Source organism: Acanthochromis polyacanthus, chromosome 10, assembly GCF_021347895.1.
Source record: "Acanthochromis polyacanthus isolate Apoly-LR-REF ecotype Palm Island chromosome 10, KAUST_Apoly_ChrSc, whole genome shotgun sequence".
Taxonomy (NCBI): Eukaryota; Metazoa; Chordata; class Actinopteri; family Pomacentridae; genus Acanthochromis; species Acanthochromis polyacanthus.
Window position 1 is genome coordinate 41,455,748 of NC_067122.1, and position 25,228 is coordinate 41,480,975.

General features: G+C 47.1%; 1 protein-coding gene across 1 annotated transcript; it reads right to left on the minus strand.

Moving 5' to 3' along the window:
- Positions 1 to 21,472: 21,472 nt before the first annotated feature.
- LOC127535712 (beta-1,3-galactosyl-O-glycosyl-glycoprotein beta-1,6-N-acetylglucosaminyltransferase-like) lies at positions 21,473 to 23,374 on the minus strand. Its single transcript, XM_051954292.1, has 4 exons — positions 23,079 to 23,374; positions 22,868 to 22,961; positions 22,087 to 22,491; positions 21,473 to 21,958 (listed from the first exon to the last, which is right to left on the minus strand). Exons 1-4 carry the CDS (start codon positions 23,372 to 23,374, stop codon positions 21,473 to 21,475), a joined length of 1,281 nt encoding a protein of 426 aa, XP_051810252.1.
- Between the last annotated feature and the right edge of the window lie 1,854 nt (positions 23,375 to 25,228).

Genomic DNA, 25,228 nt, shown 5'->3' on the forward strand with positions numbered 1-25,228 from the left:
GTGTAATGGAACTTGTGTTGCCCTAGTGACTGGAAACTCACCAGAGCTAGATTTCCTGGGTGATAGACCCAGGTGGCGTTGTCAAAACCATAGTTGGTCTGATTGAGTACCAAGATCCCTTGTAAATCTCGCCACATTCTGGCGTTGTCGGCAGGATTACACAGTTTAAAGGGGCCGAGACGTTTTTTTTTTTTTTCATTGTTTACTTCATCATTTTGTATTCTGGTTCTTTTGTTTTTTTCTTTGGTGTTTAATATTTTATTTGTTTTAATAGTGAAAACCAAAACAACAGCATGGAGGAGGAGATGCAACAGCTCAGGGAGCTGGTGCTACAGCTTAAGGCAGACAATGAACGGCTTCGTCAGGAGCAGCCCGCTTCTTCTGCTCCAGCTGGCTCTGCTCCAGCTGATTCTGCTCCAGCTGGTCCCGCTCCACCTGTAGGTGCCACCACTGCTGTCATGGAGCGGTTAGTTGTTCTACCTAGGGACCGTAGGTGTCCCATGTTCAATGGGAAGACTGGTATTGGTATAACTGAGTGGCTGGAGGAATTTCAGGCGTGTGTGGGGGCCCGACACCTTTCCGTGGCTGACAAAGCCCTTTTCCTTTTTGATCATTTAGAGGGAGAAGCGAAGTAGGAAATTAAGTTTCGTTCCAGTGCAGAGCGAGGAGACCCCGCCCGAGTAATCGCCATCTTGAAGGAGCTGTATGGCTGTGGTCAGTCTTATGTCACGCTACAGCAGACTTTCTTTTCTCGGCACCAACATGAAAGTGAGACACTGCAGGAGTTCTCTTTAGCCCTCCTGGCTTTAATGGTACAAATAAAGCAGTCTGCACCTGATGGAATGCCTTATGCTGACTCTCTGCTTCGAGACCAATTTGCCAAGCATGTGCTTGACAGTTCTCTTCGGAGGGAGCTTAAACAGTCCATCCGCTATCAGTCAGCTATTACTTTGTTGGAGTTGCGGGGCGAGGCTATTAGGTGGGAGAGAGAGGGTTTTCCAGGGGGTGCTAGGGGGCACAGTTTTTCTTTGCCATCAGCCTACGGCCTTCAGTATGGAGTACAGGGTCGTGTTCAGCCAACCCCCAAGGCCGCCTCACAGGAGCCAGGTTTCAGCGAGTTGATGGAACTCATGAAGCGTCAACAGGAGCAGCTCAATCAGCTCACCCAGACTGTGGCCTCCCTGCAGGTTCCCCGTTCTCAAGGTCGGACTACTCGCAGTGGCCCCATGATCTGCAGAAGGTGTCAGCGGCCTGGTCACTTTGCTCGTGAGTGTGATGGTGAACGGGTTCTTTCCCATCCACATGTTGGTTCTGTCTCTGGTGTGCACTCCAACACTGAACTTCTTCCTCCCTGCTTGCCGGAAAACTGAAGCCCGCTGAGTTGCCGAGCCACAGCTCAGTTGGGGAGTCCTTAGGCTCACAGGAAGGTGCAGCGGTTGAAATAGTTGCTCCCTGTCCAACCATCAACGTCTCCATCGGAGGTGTTACAGTGTCATGCTTGGTGGACACAGGGTCTATGGTATCTACAGTCACTGAGAGCTTCTTTTTAGCCCCAGTTGCACCTTGGGGCCATGATCGCCTTCGCTCGTGTCACTGGCGACAGCTGCGAGCAGCTAATGGCCTAGCAATTCCATATATTGGCTACTTGGAGCTCAATGTGGAACTTTGTGGTAAAGTGATGCCCCACTGTGGACTCCTTGTTGTTAAAGACTCCCCTGGTGCCACGTCTCCTGTTCCTGGAATTTTGGGGATGAATGTGATTCGTCGTTGTTACAGAGAATTTTTTGGTGCATTCGGCCCCTCTCTTTTTGACTCGCCCTGTGTTTCACAGGCACCTAGTCCAGTGGTTGAAGCCTTGCAGAGGTTCCATCAGTCTGCCACCGAAGCACCGAGGAACCCCACCGGTGCTGTGAGGGTCCGGGGCAGGCGAGCCATACGGATACCTTGGGGGACAATGAAGTTGGTCGCTAGCACCTGCCCAGAGCACTTTTCTGGGCAAAGTGTACTGTTGGAACCCATTGAAGCTGGTCTACCTGCTGGTCTGCTAGCTTCTTCTTGCCTGGTTCGGGCTACCCGGGGTACAGTGTATGTCCCAGTGGTGAATGTCGGGACAACAGAGATTCTCCTTTGCCCAAGAACTGGCCTTGGCACCATTGAAGTTGCCCAGGTTGTCAGCTTGCCTGTCGGGGTGACGGAGGAGCCTATAACAGCTACTGTTTCTTCCCAGACCTCTACTCCTTCGGTGTTAGACAAGGTGGAGTTGCTGGATCTGTCTGCACTAACTGAGCAGGAACAAAGAGGTGTCAAATCATTGCTTTGTAGGTATCACTCTGTCTTCTCTGCGCATGATAGTGATTTGGGTTGCACCAATCTCATCTCTCATGACATAGCTCTGCTGGATAATGTGCATGTCAGGCAGAGGTATCGTTGTATCCCTCCTTCAGACTACGACGCAGTGAAGACCCATATTAATCAACTTTTGGAGTCAGAGGTCATTAGGGAGAGCAGTAGTCCCTACGCCTTTCCCATCGTATTGGTTAGGAAGAATGATGGGAGTCTGCGGATGTGTGTGGACTACCGCCTCCTAAACAGCAAGACCAGGAAGGATGCAAAAGCGGGCGGTAGATGTGACAGGAGGATGTTTTTCTCCTGGCCACTGTGAGGCACTGTGCCAGCAGTGTGGGTACCTTAATTGTTGGGCGGTACCGTGCACTGTTTATATTCAGGTGCGCAGCAATGGAGTTGACTGTCTTCCACTCTGGTTGCTGTCGTGGTGGCTGTGGTTTGGCCTGGCGGTGTTCTGGTTGTAGCCACATTCTTTGTGTCCAGCTGCTGTAATTGCTGTCAAGGCGCGCCATCTGCAATATGTAAGTGCTCTGGTCCTTTTTCTGCATGCATTTACATGCAGTGCTTAAAATCACCACTCCTTTTAGTGTGGCTGATTGCTGGCCTGGGGGAGACGATCAGGTGGAGCCCTGCAGTGTGTGTGTGATTGTTGGTCGGCTTCAGGTGTGTGGCCAAGACGTGGATGGGCTGTATTTCCAGGGTTTATATCCTCAGCTCACCGGGTATGTGAATTTTGGCCATTTAAATTGATTGACTCTTAGGTCTATCTATTTAATTATAGATTTTTATCTTTCTTTTTAGCTGTCCAGCATCCAGTCATCACCACGTGGACCCGTGCTGCTGTTTTGGTTTGCTTCGGTTTTGGTTTTGGTTTTGGTACTGTTTTGTTTTTGTTTTCAGCTGCCAACCTAAAGCGGAGTACAATGTTGGCCCAGCATTTTTGAGTGCAGCCTGGGCCTGTTTGGTGCAGAGGCCTTGTCACCTGTTTGGACTTTGGATGGCTGAGGCCTGGTGACACAGGCTCTTGCAAATTCTTCAACGGATTTGGGTTTTTTACTGATGATTTAGATATTTTTTAAATATTTCTTTTGCTAGGAAGAAGGATGGGAGTCTGCGGTTGTGTGTGGACTACTGCCTCCTAAACAGCAAGACCAGGAAGGATGCCTTCCCCTTGCCTCGTATTAAGGAGACCTTGGATGCACTTTCAGGGGCCTGTTGGTTTTCAACACTCGATCTGGCCAGTGGGTATAATCAGGTTCCTGTGTCAGAGCAGGACCGTCCTAAAACTGCCTTTTGTACACCATTCGGTCTTTTCGAGTTCAACCGCATGTCCTTTGGGTTATGTAATGCCCCAAGCACCTTCCAGCGGCTGATGCAGAGGATGTCTGGTGACCAGCAGTGTCAGTCCTTGTTGCTCTATCGAGACGACATTGTTGTCTACTCATCCTCTGTTGACCAGCACCTGCAGCGCTTGGAATTGGTGCTTGGTCGGCTGCACCAAGAGGGCCTGAAGGTGAAGCTTTAAAAGTGTGCCTTTTTCCAACAGGAGGTGGGCTACCTTGGGCACGTGATCTCAAGCCAGGGGGTCTCCACTGACCCCAAGAAAATTGAGGCTGTGGCTAACTGGCGGCGCCCTAGTCAGGTGTCAGAGCTGCGCTCATTCTTGGGTTTTGTCAGCTATTATCAACGTTTTGTAGAGGGTTTTGCCAAGCTGGCAGCCCCTCTACATCAGCTGGTGGCCGAGTTAGCCGGTACCAAATCTAAGAGAAGGTCAGGTCAGGCTTTGGGGGCTGCTTGGACACCTCAATGTGAAGACAGCTTTGAGGCCTTAAAGGCAAAGCTGGTCTCAGCCCCAGGCCTCGCCTATGCTGACTTTTCGCGCCCTTTAATTCTCGAGGTTGACGCTAGCCACAGTGGTCTTGGGGCTGTCCTCTCCCAGGAGACCGACAATGGAGTGAGGCCAGTGGCCTATGCCAGCAGGGGTCTCCGGCCCACTGAGCGCAATATGTCCAACTATAGCTCTGTGAAACTGGAGTTTCTCGCACTTAAGTGGGCCATGACGGAAAAGTTCCGGGAGTACCTGTTGGGGCATAGGTGCATTGTTTATACGGATAACAACCCATTAAGCTATCTCCAGTCTGCCAAACTGGGGGGCTACTGAACACCGGTTGGCTGCCCAACTGGCCAGTTTTGATTTTGACATTAAGTATTGCTCTGGCCGCTGTAATAAGAATGCAGATGCGCTCTCACGGCAGTATGTGTCTGCGTCACCTGTTACTGCGGATTCCTTGCCTGGGATTGCAGTCCCCATTGGCCTCCAGCAAGGCCCACATCTAGCCCATGCTGGGACAAGCACTCAGGCTGTCATCTCAGCTCTTCCCTCCCACTCTGTTGCCAATCTTCGCTCCCTGCAGGAGGAGGATCCTGTCCTGAAGGCTGTGTTGCCATTTTGGCGACAGAAAACACTGCCTACTTGGGCTGAGCGACAGCAGTTGCCCAAGGCAGCACTAATCCTCCTGCGTCAGTGGGATCGCCTGGTAGAGAAAGACGGTGTTCTCTTCCACCAGGTCTTCCGCCCAGATGGTGGAGAAGAGTGTCTCCAGCTCATTCTGCCTACAGTTCTTAAGCAGGAGACCTTAAATCAGCTCCACCAAGAACATGGCCGCCAGGGCATTGAACGGACGACAGAGTTGGTCCGACAGCGCTGTTACTGGCCAAACATGTCTGCTGACATATAGCAGTGGGTGCTGGAGTGTGAGCGTTGCCAAGTCACTAAAGATTCTGGACACAGGCCGCATAGTTTCATGGGCCGCTTGCTAACCTCCCGACCAAAAGAGATCTTGGCCATTGACTTTACACTGTTGGAGCCTTCTCGGAATGGGTACGAAAACGTCCTGGTTATGACTGACGTGTTCAGTAAGTTTACCGTTCCTATCCCCACACGGGATCAACGGGCCTCCACCGTGGCCCAGGTGCTGGTCTCCGAGTGGTTCTACAAGTTTGGCATTCCGAGCCGTGTTCATTCAGATCAAGGAAGGAGCTTTGAGAGCTTGTTGATTGGCCAGCTCTGCCATTTGTACGGTGTCGCAAGGTCCCGTACTACCCCGTACCACCCTGCAGGTAACGGGCAATGTGAGCAGTTTAACCGAACACTAAATAACCTCCTTCGTACTCTCCCAGCATCACGGAAGCGGGACTGGGCTTCTTGTCTACCTCAGGTGCTGTTCTGCTACAACACGACCCCCCATCAGAGCACAGGAGAGTCTCCATACTATCTGATGTTTGGCCAGGAACCTTGGCTTCCTGTTGATTTCCTCTTGGGTAGAGTTGAGGATCCAGTGCCGGGGGGAGGTACAGGAATGGGTGGTTGAACATCAGACCAGGCTTAGAGTTGCTTTAGAGGGTGCCCGTGAGCGGTTGGTGGCAGCTGCTGATAGACGTAAGGAGCGACATGATCAGCAGGTCCGGGAGATACTCCTGTCGGTGGGTCAGTTGGTGTATTTAAGGACCACAGTCACAGAGGTCGTCAGAAAATCCAGGACCTCTGGAGCTCAGTGGCTCACCAGGTGGGAAGAGCCCCTGCCAGTGAAGGGGTAGTTTACACTGTGGCTCCAGTAAATGACCTGCAGAAGGTGTGAAATGTGCATAGGGATATGCTGAAGGCTGTAGTTCAGCCTGAAGTTGCCGCTCCCGTTTGGACTTTGGATGGCTGAGGCCTGGTGACACAGGCTCTTGCAAATTGTTCAACGGATTTGGGTTTTTTACTGATGATTTAGATATTTTTTAAAATTATTTCTTTTGCTAGTTTGGTTTATTTCCTTGTATTAGTTGGCTTAATTGTTTGTTTCTTGTTGTTTGCGTTTGTATTTTGTTCATGTTTAGGATTAATTTATTGTTCTGTTTCTTTTTTTTCCACACCAGTAATGGTTAGTTTGGGCATGTTTTATTAATCTGTCTTTGTTTTCTGTTCTAGGTGCTGTGGCAGTTATTCCCTGGTGGTGGTATTTTCTTCACGATCCCCTTCTTTGTTTGATTTTGTGTGCGTATGATTTGCAGTGTCACGGGTGATTACTTTGAGGACTCTTCTCCCTTTTTGGTTGTCCTGCCGCAGGGTAAGCCTCAGCCCAGGTTTTAATTCCTTGCTGCCCATTCTTCCTTTTAGTTGATATATGTTAACTGGTGTGTGTTATTTTCTTTTTTTCTTTTTAGACCATTTGTTAATAAGCGTTGTTAAATTGGACATGCCTCGCCCCTCCTGTGAAATGGAACTTGTGTTGCCCTAGTGACTGGAAACTCTCCAGAGCTAGATTTCCTGGGTGCTAGACCCAGGTGGTGTTGTCGAAACCATAGTTGGTCTGATTGAGTGTCAAGATCCCTTGTAAATCTCGCCACACCAGCATTTTTGACTGAGGACAGAAGACATGAAATAAGTACAGCATGTTTTTCTGTGTTTCTGATGAATGTCTAGAACCTAACTGCACATGTCAGAGATTTGGCGTTGTGCACACAGCATTTACAGCTTAACTGTATTGCTGTTACAGAAACATTCAATTCAATTTTATTTATATAGCGTCAATTACAGTCAAATCGTCTCAAGACGCTTTACAGAACCCATATGCCTGACCCCCAGAGCAAGCCCAAAGGCGACAGTGGCAAGGAAAACACCCTTTTAACAGGGAAGAAACCTCGAGCAGAACCCGGCTCTATATAGGGGGGACCCATCTGCCTGCTGGCCGGGCGGGTTGAGAAGGAAACATGGCTGGCTTCTGACTCTTCATTTGATAGTGTTAATATTGATGGTTACACTTTCAATAACAGTCCTCGATGTGTAGCATACAGCATTAAAAGCCCAACAAAATGGTGGAGTAGGTATTTATAGTGTAGACAATGTGGCATATAATGTCATTGAAGTGCCAGATGTGAATCTGGAATGCTTGGTCTACAAATATGTTACTTATGACCTACTGATAGCGATCATTTATTGCCCACCATCCTATCCCATGTCTTTGTTTAGACAGCATCTTGGTAAGTTACTTGATTGGCTAGATCCACTAAGTAACACCATTGCTGTCATGGTAAATTTTATTGATGACATTTTGAAGTCATCAAGCATCTGTTCTTTGTAACAGATAAAGGGTATGTGCAAGTTGTGACACAGCCCACAACAGAGAGAGGCACAATAATTGACCATGCTGTATCAAATAAAGCATAAAACCTCCAGGTATAAGGTTGGAAGTATCAAAGTGTTCAGATGAGAAGAGAGCAGAATACTGACTGCTTTGTGGATGTGTAAGAACAGGCAGTCCTGGCAGACAGCCCACAGGCAGTCTGGACATACGGCCAATAGCTGAGGCGGCCACGAATGAGATAAGTGCTCAAGGCCAGGTGTGATGGGAGACTTTTGTTTGTAGAACTTCTGTGTCCATAGGATGAGATGCCCTAGCTTTAACTTTACTGACACCTGTTGTTGTCCTTAATGTATCTTCAATAAAGTTGCAGAGGGTTTTGATTGGAGGGGCAGGGAGCCAGGATGAGAGGGAATCTCCTCCTGGTGACACTCGAAAGTACCCAGCATTTACCAGCATTTAGACACCCTTAATGAAGGATTAAGTAAGGTAATAGTGACAGATTTACGAGATTTATCATAAAGGAAGGATGGCCTTGAGGTATAGGGAACTCCACACACCAAGGCAAAACAGTATAAAGGCCTGTGTTCCTCAGGGGATTTTCAGATCGTCCCGGGGCGTCTCATCGGTGTTTGGACCTGTGCACATGGAATAAACACATTATTTTCTGAATCTGAAGATTGTCTCTGGAGCCTTTTTTCTGCCACAATTGGTGAGGAGCTGTGGACTATTATACTGAGACTCATATCATGAGAATTATATTTTAAAGCTAAAACTGAAGAACCTTTAAGTTGTGGAACACAAATCATCCACGACAACCATGTGTATGTTAAAACATCACATTATCAAGTGGAGTCAATTGTGTGGCTACATACTTTAGTGAGCACGAGGGTGTGGTTTGTTGTTTTAAAGACAAGGCCCAGTAACATCAAACTGTGTTCTGCTATAGTGTTAAAACATGCAGACACAATTTTTGCAGGGGACATACGAAGAGTCTTTTGGTAGTTGAAGAGTTGATATCTGAAGTATGGAAAAGGAAGAGGGTTTGTTTGTTGTTGTACATACATACAGTTTGTATTTTCAGCATTGTTTGTTCAAGTGTTATGCTTAAGGTTAGTTCATATAGTAATTTTTATTAAGGCAGAGGTTTCGTTTCCTGTATTACAACAGCATTTATCACTAAAATCAGTTTAAAAAAACAACAAAAAAGAGACCAAGATTGTAGAACTATTTTACAACAGGCATCATATCACATACAGTGCCTTGCGAAAGTATTCGGCCCCCTTGAACTTTTCAACCTTTCGCCACATTTCAGACTTCAAACATAAAGATATAAAATTTTAATTTTTTGTCAAGAATCAACAACAATTGGGACACAATCGTGAAGTGGAACGAAATTTATTGGATATTTTATACTTTTTTTAACAAATAAAAACCTGAAAAGTGGGGCGTGCAATATTATTCGGCCCCTTTACTTTCAGTGCAGCAAACTCACTCCAGAAGTTCAGTGAGGATCTCTGAATGATCCAATGTTGTCCTAAATGACTGATGATGATAAATAGAATCCACCTGTGTGTAATCAAGTCTCCGTATAAATGCACCTGCTCTGTGATAGTCTCAGGGTTCTGTTTAAAGTGCAGAGAGCATCATGAAGACCAAGGAACACACCAGGCAGGTCCCAGCTAATGTTGTGGAGAAGTTTAAAGCCGGATTTGGATATAAAAAGATTTCCCAAGCTTTAAACATCTCAAGGAGCACTGTGCAAGCAATCATATTGAAATGGAAGGAGTATCAGACCACTGCAAATCTACCAAGACCCGACCGTCCCTCTAAACTCTCACCTGGAACCAGGAGAAGACTGATCAGAGATGCAGCCAAGAGGCCCATGATCACTCTGGATGAACTGCAGAGATCTACAGCTGAGGTGGGAGAGTCTGTCCATAGGACAACAATCAGACGTACACTGCACAAATCTGACCTTTATGGAAGTGTGACAAGAAGAAAGCCATTTCTCAAAGATATCCATAAAAAGTCTCGTTTGAAGTTTGCCACAAGCCACCTGGGAGACACAGCAAACATGTGGAAGAAGGTGCTCTGGTCAGATGAAACCAAAATCCAACTTTTTGGCCACAATGCAAAACGATATGTTTGGCGTAAAAGCAACACAACTCATCACCCTGAACACACCATCCCCACTGTCTAACATGGTGGTGGCAGCCTCATGGTTTAGGCCTGCTTTTCTTCAGCAGGGACAGGGAAGATGCTTAAAATTGATGGGAAGATGAATGGAGCCAAATACAGGAGCATTCTGGAAGAAAACCTGTTGGAGTCTGCAAAAGACCTGAGACTGGGACGGAGATTTATCTTCCAACAGGACAATGATCCAAAACATAAAGCCAAATCTACAATGGAATGGTTCACAAATAAACGTATCCAGGTGTTAGAATGGCCAAGTCAAAGTCCAGACCTGAATCCAATGGAGAATCTGTGGGCAGAGCTGAAGACTGCTGTTGACAAACGCTCTCCATCCAACCTCACTGAGCTCGAGCTGTTTTGCAAGAAAGAATGGGCAAGAATTTCAGTCTCTCAATGTGCAAAACTGATAGACATACCCCAAGCGACTTGCAGCTGTAATTGCAGCAAAAGGTGGCGCTACAAAGTATTAATGCAAGGGGGCCAAATAATATTGCACGCCCCACTTTTCAGGTTTTTATTTGTTAAAAAAGTTTAAAATATCCAATAAATTTCGTTCCACTTCATGATTGTGCCCCACTTGTTGTTGATTCTTGACAAAAAAATTACAATTTTATATCTTTATGTTTGAAGCCTGAAATGTGGCGAAAGGTTGAAAAGTTCAAGGGGGCCGAATACTTTCACAAGGCACTGTACGTGACGTGCAAAAGGCTTTTTGATATCTTCTCATACAGGCATACCGAATAAGATTTCATAGAATACATGTGATTAATGTAAAGCTGTAGAATGTGGCAACAATTTAAAATCCAGCCACCAATATGCTGTTGTAATGCAGGTTTTGCTTTACCTTCCATGTAGTGTCAAAAAGCAAAAGGCACTGGTAATGGTACTCCTGGTTTACTGGGATAGGGTTCAACTCCCTGCGGTGCCCTGCTAATTTTGGCTGAAACATGAGAGGTGCTAAAATGTGTTCTCAGCTACTTAGCTCGACTGTTACAAATTTTAATAAGAGTAACACAACATCCATAATATCTGCTGAGTCTCTGATGTTAAACTGGAGAAAACAATAAATCTGCTCTCGAATGGTTAATGTTTAACGACTGATTCACCTGTTGTAGTACTTGTTATTGCGGTGTAGATAGGAAGAATATACTCCCAGAATATGACTAAGGTAATGATTAACATTACAGTTAAATATAACATTTAAATTGCAGCACCGATAAGCTGAATCAGAGAATCCTCTCCTCTAAAGCTAAAGTGACTACAGGCCTTTCTGTCTTTTGGTGCTTGGGAAACTATATATGAAATAGGAAATCTTTCCAGGGATATTTTAAAATGAAGCTCTACTGTTGATGCTGATGCTGTGATGTCTGTCTTCATCTCAGGCATCTCATGTTCACTGTGAGGATCTTCTGAGTGAAGCCAGCAGAAGGAAAACCTCATCTGGTTGTGAAGGAGACTGAATGGACGACATCCTCAGTGAACCACTTCCTGTTTAACTTTCACTGACAGAAAGACAGACCAACTGTTTCAGCTGTTTATTATTCTCTGTTCTAAGTATTCACAGGTTCCATTTATCACCTGTAACTTCATCTCTGCTGTTGTACCATAAATACAATATCAAAAGTCCATGTTGTTCATAGAAGATATGCAGCATTGAAACATCAACATATTCATTATGGCATTTATTTCACATTTAAAAACTGCATTATTTAACAATTGTGAACTGTAGATGTGTAAACACATGAAATAAATGGATGAAATAAACAATATGTTGGTCGCAGTGAAGTGTAAATACTGAACAGTCACAACACAAGTTGTATTCTGAAGAGAGGAGCTGAATCTGCAGCATTATTGTTGTTACTCGAAGGATGGAGAGGACATCAGTGCTGCTCTTCCTCACAGTGATGAAGGAGAGAAGACTCTTCAGACAACCACAGCTGGATGCCCATGTTCTCTGGAGCTCTGAGTCCATCATACCAGATCTTCCCAGTTGTTACGACCCTAGCAAAAACTAGCACAAAAGAATACAACATGAAAACATAATCTAAATAAAGAACGGCGTAGCATGGCGTATGTGTAGCGAAGGATGGAAAGCAACCCGGGCGGTCGACTCCAACCCAGAGCCGACGGAGAGAACCAACACGTCCTTGCTGCTTTCCCTGCTGCTCTCTCGCCCGCTCCCTGAAACACAGCGGAAGCCGGCTTTTAAAGAGGCCGGGCCGGAAGTATTGCCAGGTCCCCAGAACGCCACCAGCGCCTCCTCCAGTCCACCTTAACACACATGAACATTAGTAAAGGCCAACTAGCACCAGCAGAGGGCCGTACACTACTCCCAAAAAACAAGAACCGCATGAAGCAACGGCCCTCTAAGCCTACAAGGAGACAAAGTCGCTAAACAGTACCCATAAACTGTAGCACAAACACATATAAAACACTTCACTCACCTGTATTTCCCGGTAGATGTGCCACAACCGCCACAAAAACAAAAAACTATTTGAAAAAGCCGCGTCCTCCCCACTGCTACTAGATACTGACTGCACCTGTACTGAATAATGACGTCACAGCCCATTCACAAAAAAACATGTGAAACTTCAGCGCACATTCAGCAAAACACTACTGTTGTAAACGTCGAGGGAAAACGACTTACCAAGAAAATCGCATCGGACGAGCCCCCAATTTGTTACGACCCTGGCTCACAGGCCGCAACAAATAACAGGGGGAAGGACATGACATAGTTGTCACAGTTCCGTTCCTCTGCCCTGTCTGTCTGTCCAGTTGTCTCCCATCCGCTTCTCTACCCTGACTCTCCTCCCACAGCTCGGTGCCTGAGTGGAGTCTAGCTTCTCAGCTGACTCCACTCAGGCAATCAACTACCTCCACGGCTCCCGGACAGCTGACTATCATCTCACTAACGACTCACCTCTACAATAAGTACCGGCTCAGCCTTCCACTCCCTGCCAGAGTATTGAACCTGAAACCATGCAGTTCGGTTTGCTCTCTTGCCTTTGACGTTTTCTGTTTGAGTTCTTGCTTAATTCTGACCTTGTTTTTCTCCTGCCTTCACGCAGCCAGCTGTCCGGGAACCCCACTCCTGCCTGGTCCCCCACACTTGCCTGGAACCCCCACTCTTGCCTGGAACCCCTACTCCTGCCTGGATTCCCCACTCCTGCCTGGATTCCCCACTCTTGCCTGGATCCCCCACCCCTGCCTGGACCCCCACTCCTGCCTGGACCCCCACTCCTGCCTGGACCCCCACTCCTGCCTGGACCCCCACTCTTGCCTGGACCCCCACTCCTGCCCGGAACCCCCCGCTCCTACACCCTGGCTTTCCCCATCCGCCATTATTCATCCCCTCCAATAAATCATTCTACATCTCCTCAGGTCTTGGATGTGTGGCTCTCTGCTCGGGTCCACCAGCTCAGATTCGTGACAGAATACTCTGGCCAAACATGGACCCGGAGAACTCACCGCCAAGGCCGGACCTGCCCACACCATTCGACATCAGGCAATTTCACCAAACCTTCCGTCTGCTTACAACCGATTATCAGAAGATGTACTCCCAACTCGCCGTCTTAGCCAGCCAGATCTCCCAGGAAGCCCCCGACCCGACCCGGATACTTCAATACAGCCAAGCCTTACAGGATGTTGCCGCCACAAAGGCACAATTAAACCACTTCGTCACCCTGCTCAACCAAGTTTTCTCGTCCCCAGCCCAGCCCGAGCCATTTTCCCTTCCACCTGTGCCACCAGCCCCGGACCCTGCCGGCACCCAGTCCCTAACCCAAGACACGCCCATAGACATCTTCTCCTCCTGCGAGGAGCACAGCATTTTTTTCAACGTGCTATACGAGTTGTGGGAAAAGTAGAGGGAAGACCCCCAAGACTCAAGCAAAATCCTGGGCCGGAAACTAGCAGGCCAGCGACCCGGATTAACCGACCACTTACCTGCTTTCATGCATGAATTCTTGAGTGCTCCTCTGAGTGACCCGCCTGCTGACTCCCCTAGCAGCCAACCGGGCCCTGGCTCTCTGCTGCCCATGGAACCACCTGTCAAGTGGCCTGGCCGTCAAAGACGCAAAGCCAGGAGGCACCATGACCCCCCCGGCTCCCGCTCCGGCCCCGGAGGGGTTCCCGGCCCCGCCTCCAGTCCCCGCGGAGGTCGACGACGCCCCGCCTCCAGTCCCCGCGGAGGTCGACGACGCCCCGCCTCCAGTCCCCGCGGAGGTCGACGACGCCCCGCCTCCAGTCCCCGGGACCTCAGCGGCCTTAGACAGACATAAGGCCTTCCCTGAGTCCCTTCAGAGGCTCTACGCCTTCCCTCCTGCGCCGCCCCCGGAGGGGCCCCTGGATCCTGCGCCGCCCCCGGAGGGGCCCCTGGATCCTGCGCCGCCCCCGGAGGGGCCCCTGGATCCTGCGCCGCCCCCGGAGGAGGCCGTCGACGCCCGGCCTCCGCTCCCTGAGGAGGCCGTCGACGCCCGGCCTCCGCTCCCTGAGGAGGCCGTCGACGCCCCGCCTCCGCTCCCTGGAGCCTCGGCGGCGTTGGAGGGGCCTGGGGTCTCCCCCAAGTCCATGAAGAGGCCTTGCGCCTCCCATCCTGCTCCGCCCCGGAGAACCCACCGGACCCGGCTCCGCCCCCGGAGGACCCACCGGACCCGGCTCCGCCCCCGGAGGACCCACTGGACCCGGCTCCGCCCCCGGCTCCGCCTCCAACCCAGTTGTTTGTCCGGCCCCCGGGCCGCCTGCCGGAGCGGTCCCTCTGCCCTGTCCGGCCCCCGGGCCGCCCGCCGGAGCGGTCCCTCTGCCCTGTCCGGCCCCCGGGCCGCCCGCCGGAGCGGTCCCTCTGCCCTGTCCGGCCCCGGAGCCGTCCGCCGGAGCGGCCCCGCCTGTCTGTCCGGTCCTTACCTGCCCAGCCCCGCCTGTCTGTCCGGTCCTTACCTGCCCAGTCCCTGGGCCGTCCGCCGGAGCAGCCCCGCCTGTCTGTCCGGACCCCAGGCCGTCCTCGGAGGAGGACCCCTCGCCGAGTCCGGCTTCGGCCGGCCCCGCCTCCAGGCGTCCCTCTGAAGCGTGCCCTCCGCCCTGTCCAATCTCAACCGGTCCCGCCTTCAGGCCGTCTCCCAGAACGGGTCCTCCGGCTTGCCCTGCCTCGACCAGTCCGGTCCACGAAGTGGATCCTTAGGCCGGTCCGGCCTCGACCTGTCCCGCCTTCGGGCCGTCCCCCGAAACGGACCCTCCGGCTTGCCCAGCCTCGACTGGGCCGCCCACCGGAACGGACTCTCCGTCCTGCCCATCCACGGCCAGTCCGGTCCCCAGGCCACCCACCGGAACGGACTCTCCATCCTGCCCATCCCCGGCCAGTCCGGCCCACGGTCCGTCCTCCGGAGCGGATCCTCAGGCCCACTCATCCCCGACCAGTTCTGCCTTCGGGCCGACCCCCAGAGCTGCTGCCTGGCCACTCCAGTCCTGTCCGGTCCAGTCCTGCTCTCAGTTCAGTTCAGTCCTGTCCCGTCCAGTCCCGCTCTCAGTTCAGTCCTGTCCCGTCCAGTCCCGCTCTCAGTTCAGTCCTGTCTCGTCCAGTCCCGCTCTCAGTTCAGTCCTGTCCCGTCCAGTCCCGCTCTCAGTTCAGTCCTGTCCCGTCCAGTCCTGCTCTCAGTTCAGTTCAGTCCTGCTCTCAGTTCAGTCCTGTCCAGTCCTGTCCAGTCCTGCTCTCAGTTCAGTTCAGTCCTGTCCAGTCCTGCTCTCAGTTCAGTTCAGTCCTGTCCAGTCCCGTCCAGTCCTGCCCTCAGTTCAGTTCAGTCCTGTCCAGTCCCATCCAGTCCTGCTCTCAGTTCAGTTCAGTCCTGTCCAGTCCCTAGCTCCGCTCAGTCCAGCCCGGCCCAGTCCTGTCCCTAGCTCCGCTCAGTCCAGTCCAGTCCTGTCCCTTCCTTCACTCCAGTCCAGTCCTGTCCCTTCCTTCACTCCAGTCCAGTCCTGTCCCTTCCTTCACTCCAGTCCAGTCCTGTCCTTTCCTTCACTCCAGTCCAGCCCTGTCCTTTCCTTCACTCCAGTCCAGCCCTGTCCTTTCCTTCACTCCAGTCCAGCCCTGTCCTTTCCTTCACTCCAGTCCAGCCCTGTCCTTTCCTTCACTCCAGTCCAGCCCTGTCCTGTCCTTCACTCCAGTCCAGTCCTGTCCTGTCCTTCACTCCAGTCCAGTCCTGTCCTGTCCTTCACTCCAGTCCAGTCCTGTCCTGTCCTTCACTCCAGTCCAGCCCTGTCCTCAGTTCCGTTCAGTTCAGCCCAGTCTTAGTTCATTCCCTCTCCCGTTCTCCCTTCCTGTCTGTTCCCCTCGTTTTTTCTGCCCTTCCTGTCCTTTTGGTTCCTTCCGCTCTGTCTGGTCCCTGTGTCTGTCTGTGTGTCTGTCTGCTCCCTGGTTGCCCCAGTGGGCCCCTCTTTGGTTGGGTCCACGGAGCGCCGGGAGGCGCCCGTTGAGGGGGGGTACTGTCACAGTTCCGTTCCTCTGCCCTGTCTGTCTGTCCAGTTGTCTCCCATCCGCTTCTCTACCCTGACTCTCCTCCCACAGCTCGGTGCCTGAGTGGAGTCTAGCTTCTCAGCTGACTCCACTCAGGCAATCAACTACCTCCACGGCTCCCGGACAGCTGACTATCATCTCACTAACGACTCACCTCTACAATAAGTACCGGCTCAGCCTTCCACTCCCTGCCAGAGTATTGAACCTGAAACCATGCAGTTCGGTTTGCTCTCTTGCCTTTGACGTTTTCTGTTTGAGTTCTTGCTTAATTCTGACCTTGTTTTTCTCCTGCCTTCACGCAGCCAGCTGTCCGGGAACCCCACTCCTGCCTGGTCCCCCACTCTTGCCTGGAACCCCCACTCTTGCCTGGAACCCCCACTCTTGCCTGGAACCCCCACTCTTGCCTGGAACCCCCACTCTTGCCTGGATCCCCCACTCTTGCCTGGATCCCCCACTCTTGCCTGGATCCCCCACTCTTGCCTGGACCCCCCCACCCCTGCCTGGACCCCCCACCCCTGCCTGGACCCCCCACCCCTGCCTGGACCCCCCACCCCTGCCTGGACCCCCCACTCCTGCCTGGACCCCCACTCCTGCCTGGACCCCCACTCCTGCCTGGACCCCCCGCTCCTACACCCTGGCTTTCCCCATCCGCCATTATTCATCCCCTCCAATAAATCATTCTACATCTCCTCAGGTCTTGGATGTGTGGCTCTCTGCTCGGGTCCACCAGCTCAGATTCGTGACAATAGTTTTAAATTATTTTTTTAAACTATAATTAAACTTTTAAAGAAAACAAACGATATCTGCATGTCGTCAGTGTAAGTGAAGTGTAGTGAAAGGTAGGCTGAAATGCATGTTGAATGTAATCAGTGAGATAACCTGCATCAGGTGTGTGTGTGTCGTTGGATGCAAAAACTAGCACAAAAGAATACAACATGAAAACATAATCTAAATAAAGAAGAACGGTGTAGCATGGCGTATGTGTGGCGAAGGATGGAAAGCAACCCGGGCGGTCGACTGCAACCCGGAGCCGACGGAGAAAGCCACCAACCCGGAGCCGACGGAGAGAACCAACACGTCCTTGCCGCTCTCCCTGCCGCTCTCTCGCCCGCTCCCTGAAACACAGCGGAAGCCGGCTTTTAAAGAGACCGGGCCGGAAGTATTGCCAGGTCCCCAGAACGCCACCAGCGCCTCCTCCAGTCCACCTTAACACACATGAACATTAGTAAAGGCCAACTAGCACCAGCAGAGGGCCGTCACACCAGTGATCCAGGCCAAGGCTGGAAGGAAAAGACACTAATAATGAGGAAAATATTTGTATGGTTCTTTCATTCCAACATTAAATATCAGAGTGAACACAGCAGGATATGAATGGAACACATTAGAATGTTTTTTTTTTCCTATTTTTTAATGTTATGGAAATGTTCTTTTTCCTGGTTGAGGCCAAACAACATTTTACTGCCTGAGATGAACAGTAACCTGTCATTCATTGAACTGACAGTAACATTCATCAGTAACAGTGTTATGATAGATCAGCTCTGACCAAAGAAACACTTAGATACAGCTAAAACTTAACCAATGTATAACACTGACATCCTGTCTTTTCATTAATATTAACACTACATCAGGAAACGTAGCTTGAAATTTATAGAACAATTTTAAAACACAATGTTAGAACATATTTCCATCTGAGGTTCCAGTCTGATGTTGACTTACAGTAACTTCAGTTACAGTAACATAGGTCATTGCTTTATATGTAATATAGTCCATATGTAAAGAAGAGTACAAGTTACAAAGATGATTTAAATCCTTACCTTATCCTATCCTTAGAGTTTATGTCCACAATGGTGTTGAACGTTGTGATCAACATTTGTACACACCATAGAAGCTGGAAAATATGGGAAGGTTGAGTCCTCAGCTCTCAGTCTGACCAGTCACTGCTCTCAGTCTCCATCCTGTTTCAGTCTCTAGCTCCAAATGTCCAAGTTGTCAACAAGGAAGTAGCAAAATCCTGGCTTCATTTTGCAAGTGCAGAAACCAACGGGTGACGTGACAGTAGCTCTGTCAGTCTTTATTTTGTGTGTGGTACAGAGTAGTTATACAGCACTTCATGTCCATCCACCAGGTGGCGCTATCACTGTGACTGTGTATTGGTCAATGGAATTCATTAGAGCGAGACTGTGATAACATATGTAAAGTTTGAGGGAGATGGGAGCATGTACAGGCCAGTTATAGAGCATTTCCTGTCCATCCAGCAGGCAGCGCCATGACTATGGCTGTATATGTGCATGTGAATGTCATCAGGGCAGGACATTGATCATACATGTAAAGTCTGATGCTGATTGGAGCATGTTCAGGGCAGTTACACAGCATTGCCTGTTTCATGGTGAATTGTCAAAATCCAGAGGTCGCCATTTCCACACCGTCAGACCTTTGCGGAGCATTTTGATAACTTTTGATCACCCATGCCTGCTGTGCATCCTGGCCAAATTTGAGATCACTCAGTGTTACCCTGTTTGAGTTTATAACTTTTGAAAATGTGTAAAAATGGCGCAAAATCGTCAAAAATATGACACATAATTCAAAATGACCAACTTCCTGTTGGATTTTTAGTATGGGTATCAATTACATTTTTGTGCGTGTGGATGAGGTACATATGCCTACCAAATTTTACAACTGTAGGTGACATGTACTGGACGTAGTAAATGTTTGAAATGTTCCAGGTGGCGCGATGGAGCCATTTTGCCACAATCAGGTGAAATTCCCTTAAAATATCAAATGCTTTGCCAATTCAGATATGTGTGTTAATTTTGGCGAGTGTTTGAGCATTTTTAATCTGTCAAAAAGTACTTTGTTTGTTACGGCAACAATTCGTTGCCATGGCAACAGCGTTTTATGAATCGTCTAAATTTTCACACTGTGTCATGGTCAAGGCGTGAACACTGATCTGTCCAATTTTCAGAATAACATGACAACGTATCGGGCAATGGCACGTGCAAATGTAACAACAAAAACCTGTCATTGCCAATAGGTGGCACAATGAGTATTTTCAAATTTATGAATGTGGATGTGTTCAGACCCTGACTGGTGTCCATCATATGAAGTTTGGTCCAAATTGAAGCATTTCCAGCTGAGATATAAATAATTCAATTTTCACGGCAAAACATCGAAAGTCACCGCGCCGCCACAGACACGCCGTTTGATCACGAGTCACCATTTTCTAAGAGAATCATCAACAACGTGTTTGGGCTTGTGTCACCAAATTTGAAGTGAATATGATCAACCTGCTAAGAATAGTATATCAAAGTGTAAAAAATGTGTACTTTCTGATACCACAAGGTGGCGCTATGACTGTCAATGTATATAACCACATGGATGTCATCAGGGCGGGACTCTGATCATACGTGTAAAGTTTCAGGCACATTGGAGCATGTTCAGCAGAGTTACACACCACTTTCTGTTTCATGGCGAAGGATCAACATTTTGGGAGTCGCCATATCCACGCCCTTTGACTTTTGCAGAGCATTTTCATAAATTTTCATTGGGAAGGTCTGTTGCATATACTGGCCAAATTTGAGGTTTCTCGGACTTACCTCCAACGAGTTATTAATCTCCAAAAATGTACAGCAAATTTAAAATGGCCGACTTCCTGTTGTGTTTTCGGCATGGCTATGATTGACTTATTCGTGTGTCCCGATTTACTGCCTATGCCAACAAAATTTTGTAGCTGTAGATCAAACTTTTTGTGAGTTAGGCTAAGGTTTCATTAGGGTCCTAGGCACTGCGGTGTCTTGGACAGTCGATGCCCTTGCACCGCCTGTCCTCGGCACACAAAAAATGGTCGTTGCACTGTTCGGCACTCGGACCCTAATTATCTGCAGTCATGCGTTGCATGCATTCAGTTGTTACAACTGGAGATAATTCTGACTTGACACCACAATAAAGTTTGTCCAGTTCTACATCTGTATATACAAGAGACAGACAAAGATAATTTGTTGCGGTGTGGTGCAGAAATTCTTTGTGTGTATTGACAGTTAGAGAGATACAGTACAGACAATGTACACTGTGCAGGTTGAGACATGTCGACATTTCTGTGTGGTTTCTTAAATTTGTACGTTTGCTGCTTGCACGGTATTCATTTGATGTATAATATGTAACATGATTTACTGAATTAAAGGTGTATTCGTCCCATTCTTTTTTTCTTTCTTTTCATTTTTTAGAGTAGTGAATCAGTGAAAATATTTCAACCTCATTGACACAAATCAATGAAAATACTTGGAAATATCAAAGTGGATACAAATAAATCACTCATGACAGATCCCCCAACTGTTACAACCAACCACCTTTATTTGTATTACTTGGATATTCTCCTAACCAATTGTTCCTTTAGAAATTCTATTTCTTTCCATATATTTTGCAATTGAATGGCCAGAAATCAAACTAGCACGTGTTTTACCATCTCATTATTTAGTAGATGGATGAAATTATTAAACAGACTGCTAGACTAACAGCAACAGCTTTGGATTTTTATCATTGTAGTTTGTATCATTAAAATGCAAATAGACTTAGTTGAAATATATCTCTTCTAATTATCTTTTGTCACAGACAAATCCAATGTTTTGTAAAGTAAGCAGCTTTCATAACTTTGGATTAGATCTGTTTCTGAACTTCTGTTAATGCAATTTGACAATTCAGTGTAGAAACATGTTTGGACTAATAAATATCCCCCTCCCTCCACCCATAGATGACATTTACAGGAAATACATCATAAACTATGCATGGGAAAAGTAATGGAAGAATCAGGTAAAAGAAAAACATTTAACAGGAAGGTGTCAGGAGGCCAGAACAATGCATCCTATTCTCTTGGATACTAACATATCAGTGATTCTTCTTGTTGTTCTTGTTCCAACACTGTTATTACACATAAATACATATATACCAAAGACAAAGTCCAAACTGGTTATCACATTATCAGAGCCTAAAACATCAACACAGCTAAGGAAAGATTGCCATGTCAGTGTAACAGCATATCTAGTCTTCTCCAACCGTATAACTACCAGCATATACCTAAAAAATTGTTTACATGGTTGATGATTTCAGTCTTTATACAAATAAAATATGCTGTTTGCCCACCAGGGAGTGAATTGAGTAATTGATAATCTTGTTACACTTCAAAAATTTTCTGTTGTGCAACATTGGGTCCAGCTACTTTAGTATGTACCACTGACTTGACTTGACATTGTTGGGAGCCAAGCACCCCCTTCCCTGGCTGATTCTGGGGTGACACAGAAGTCTCCACCTAATGTAACTCAGCCAACGCCTTTTGTCTCAGGTATTTCTCCAAGCAGTAGACGGCAATGGGATCTGCGTTGATGTCAAACTTGTTGGCAAAGAGGTGAGGCTGAGCTATGATCCCTTTCAGGTCTCCAACACCATACACACATACCCCCCTCACATGCTGACCATGGCATTCTGAATACACTGCTTCCAGGGAATCCTGTGGACCCTCATGCCATTGCCACTTCACCAGCCGAGCAACTGCATTCATATCTGTCATATCGTATTTACTATGGGGCCTTGTTGAGCCAGGAACACCAGGCATTCGTTGAATGGTTGCCCAGAGAAACTCATCAGGACTGTAGGTGTCTTTGCCCCACTCTATCAGCATCTGTATTCGATCATCTTCCAACACACTGCGGATGTAACCTCGAGTGACCACAATGTAGGCACTTCCTGATAAAATGGGCAGGTTGAAGGGCGGTGGCTCTTTTTGCTTTCCTGTCCGCTGAGAAAGTAAACATAGTACATTATTATGATGGTAACAGTCAGTGAGGTCACTCTGAATAGAACATTTCTAAAATGACAAAGGTACTTCATCTATCGAGGTATGTAAAAAATCTCCAAATTAATTACCTTAATTTTCTCATTAACTATCTCATGAACATTTGTCACCCTCCATTTCTTTCCAGCTGGCATTTGTTCTGACTCCATGTTGTTTTGACCCTTCAATGAACGCAACATCTGTATAATCTCCAAATTGGTTTTCAGAGGGAAATCCTGGCCACAAACGTTGATCAAGTATTTCCATTCTGTGCTGGCATTATAAAGATCAGCCATACAGTTAAGGTCAGCCTGGACTCGTGACCAGGCTGCATAGACCACACTGACAGGCCGTCTGACCATGAAGACATTTGGGAAACAGGAGGTGATGGCCATGATGGCAGCAAAGACTGAGGTCTCTGATTTTTTGTCCACATGGACACAATAAATATTTTGAGGTGCATAAATAGCTCGCAGTAGTCGCTCAAAATTCTGCACCTGAAGTAAATGGAGAGAAAAACAATCAATGATTGAATGATTTGCTTCATTTATGCATCAGTTTAAAGGGGTACTTCCTGAATGATGTGACAAGTTTCACAAAAGGTGGATTCATATTTCTCATAATGCAGCTCAACAGAGTCATTTATTAGATCCCTGTACCTTCACATGTCCACTTTCAAATTTTATATTTGATTCAAAATTCCACAGCCAGTTATTATATGTCAGTTACAATCTTCCTCCTGAAGGATAGTTTTCCAGACTTTGCAACACTTCCTCCACAGTCATGAAAGACATAATACAGCTGTACTGTAGACCTACTGAACAGTCTTTTAAGTTTATATACATTTGAATTCAGGCTTCTGTGTTTGCATACCTTGTGATGGACCACCATAGAGTAAGCCAGAGGAAACTCCTCTTCTTCTTTGCTTAACGGGAATGTCAAGTATTTCCTGCTTAACTTGAAGTTCCTGTAGAAGCACAATTTTGAACAACAAATACTACTCAAGGATTTTACTTAAACTCAAACTTTCAGTAATGAGTTAGAGTTCAACAGTTACTGAAGGCTGTGATTTAAAGCAACACACCTGCAGTCTTTGGTTGCATTAATGTAATACTCATCAGGGATCTGAACTCTCTTGCGGAAGTCTTTAATGAGGGCCAGTAATTTGGCATTTTCCACTGCCTTCGTCTCTCCTTGCAGGATTGCAGAACAGTTGCACTCTTTCTCCGGACCGCCATCAACATCTGTATACTCCCACTTACTGTAGTTAAGACTCCAGTCTGTTCTGAGTTCACTGAGTAGGTAAAGCATCCACACTGATCCCAGTACAACAGTGAGCTTCAATAACGGGGACAGTCGACCTTGTTTCAATAACCGCATTATTTTAGAGAACTTCAACCTCAGTGTTTTCATCGTGTGAATTCTGTATGTTGTTCAACTGCAACTTATATTAGTTTTGAAATGTATTCCACCGTCCTTAATGTATTTTTTTGTCTGTGAAACATTATGTGTCTAAGACTAAGAAACAAATCAATACAATATCATGGCATATGCAGTATGGATCTGTTTGTCACCAACTTAGACTTAAATCAAAAAATTAAGCTGAAATTGTGCAATGGAGACGATGTTCTCTGACACCAGTGTAGTTGTTTTTCCTCTCTTTGCTATGTGCTACAAAGCTTTAATAAATGTGTTTGCAGTAATGTTTAAAAATGTGTGGACAAGTTCCTTTCAGTTTCAAGTCAGGCAGATTAGTCCATATTTCCCCTGGAAAAAAAAAAGATATGAACACATCCATTCTTCTGTCAAACCCTTCCAATATATATAAAGGTATAAATGTTTATATGAACATTATTGTTGACATTAACTGTTTCTGGTAATGGTATGCAATCAAAAATAGTGTCATTATGAAAGCACCAGTATAAAAGCAGAAAAGAAACAGAAAAGAAAAACCAGAGGCAAGCTACACCTTTCAGCCTTCTAAAGTTTAAATAATGTGCTGCTTCTTCACATAACTGTACACTTATGTTTACTCAAAAAGTTTCCAAACCAGAAGTTTAGCTTTTACAAGGATAAGATATCACTTAAGTTACAGTATTAAGTATAGTTGTATCTTTGTAAATTTACAATTAATTTTTATTTCATGTGCTGCCTTACCCCTGGAAATACTGAGCAAAGATATCACAAGAATTTATTATTTTTATCTGCAGTCGTAAAACATTTAGCTGAACATAAAACTAAGTTTGTGCTCTATTTAGAAAGAAGGATCTTCACCCCTGATATCATGCTTCAAGACAATGAAATTAGCTTTGAGGGAGCATACTTGATATCAGTTAACTCATCTTTTTCATTGCTTGTAAGGGGTAAAGACAACAGGTTCTTCCAAACATTTCTGTAACTTAAACTGAGCAGTATTTTCTCTTATTTGTACATTTAGTTCTCTTTAGATGTCAGGATTCTGCCTTTTGTTCCTGTTTCTGTTTCCCTCTTGTATTGTCTGGTCTCTCTGTCTCCCTCTGTCTGCTGCTCCCGACTCATTCTGCACCTGGCCTCTGATTGTTTTCAGCTGATGCAATCAAGCCAATTCATTCCACCTGGTTCCCCTTGCTAATATTTAAGCCCTGTCTTTTCCTTCAGTTATTGCTGGCTCATCGTCTTGGACTCACCCTGTTTCTGTCTCCGTCCCCTCCTTTCCTCTGGACTGCGCCTGCTCACTGGACTACAGTGCCTCCCCTGTTTATGGATTACTCCTTTTGGACTCAGTCGTTTTTGATCTGGATTTCAGTTGGTGTTCGCCATCCATATAGTTCCCTCGTGTGTGAGTATTTTGTCCTTAGCCCTGTTGTTTGTCACTGACCCGTTGTTCTTGCCACCTCAGTCTCGTTTTCAGTTTGTTGTAGTTTGAGTTAATAAACCTTTTTACCATTATGCCCGGCGTTTTGTCAACTATGTCTGCACTTGGGTTCACTACATCCCACATCCCTGACATTAGATGACACATTTGTTTTAAACTGCTAAACAAAACTTTGAGTCTAAAGCTAACCTTTAAGACTATTTGAAATCAGATGTTGCACTTGTAATTCCCATCTAAATATGATAATAACTGGGTAACTCCACTAACAACTAACTATAACTTTTGAAACTGGTACAAGCAAGTTCAGGGCTGTTTATTTCTGCAGTTCTAATATTTCCACTAAAAGCCAATATACAATTTGAAATTACAGTGCTAGCATA

Excerpts from the sequence above, each read along its gene's own strand:
- LOC127535712 (XM_051954292.1), bottom strand. The coding sequence starts at position 23,374 with ATGCGGTTATTGAAACAAGGTCGACTGTCCCCGTTATTGAAGCTCACT. Across the intron at positions 22,962-23,078 it reads AATGCAACCAAAGACTGCAG|GAACTTCAAGTTAAGCAGGA; the intron begins GTGTGTTGCTTT and ends GTGCTTCTACAG. Across the intron at positions 21,959-22,086 it reads TAGTTAATGAGAAAATTAAG|CGGACAGGAAAGCAAAAAGA; the intron begins GTAATTAATTTG and ends TTACTTTCTCAG.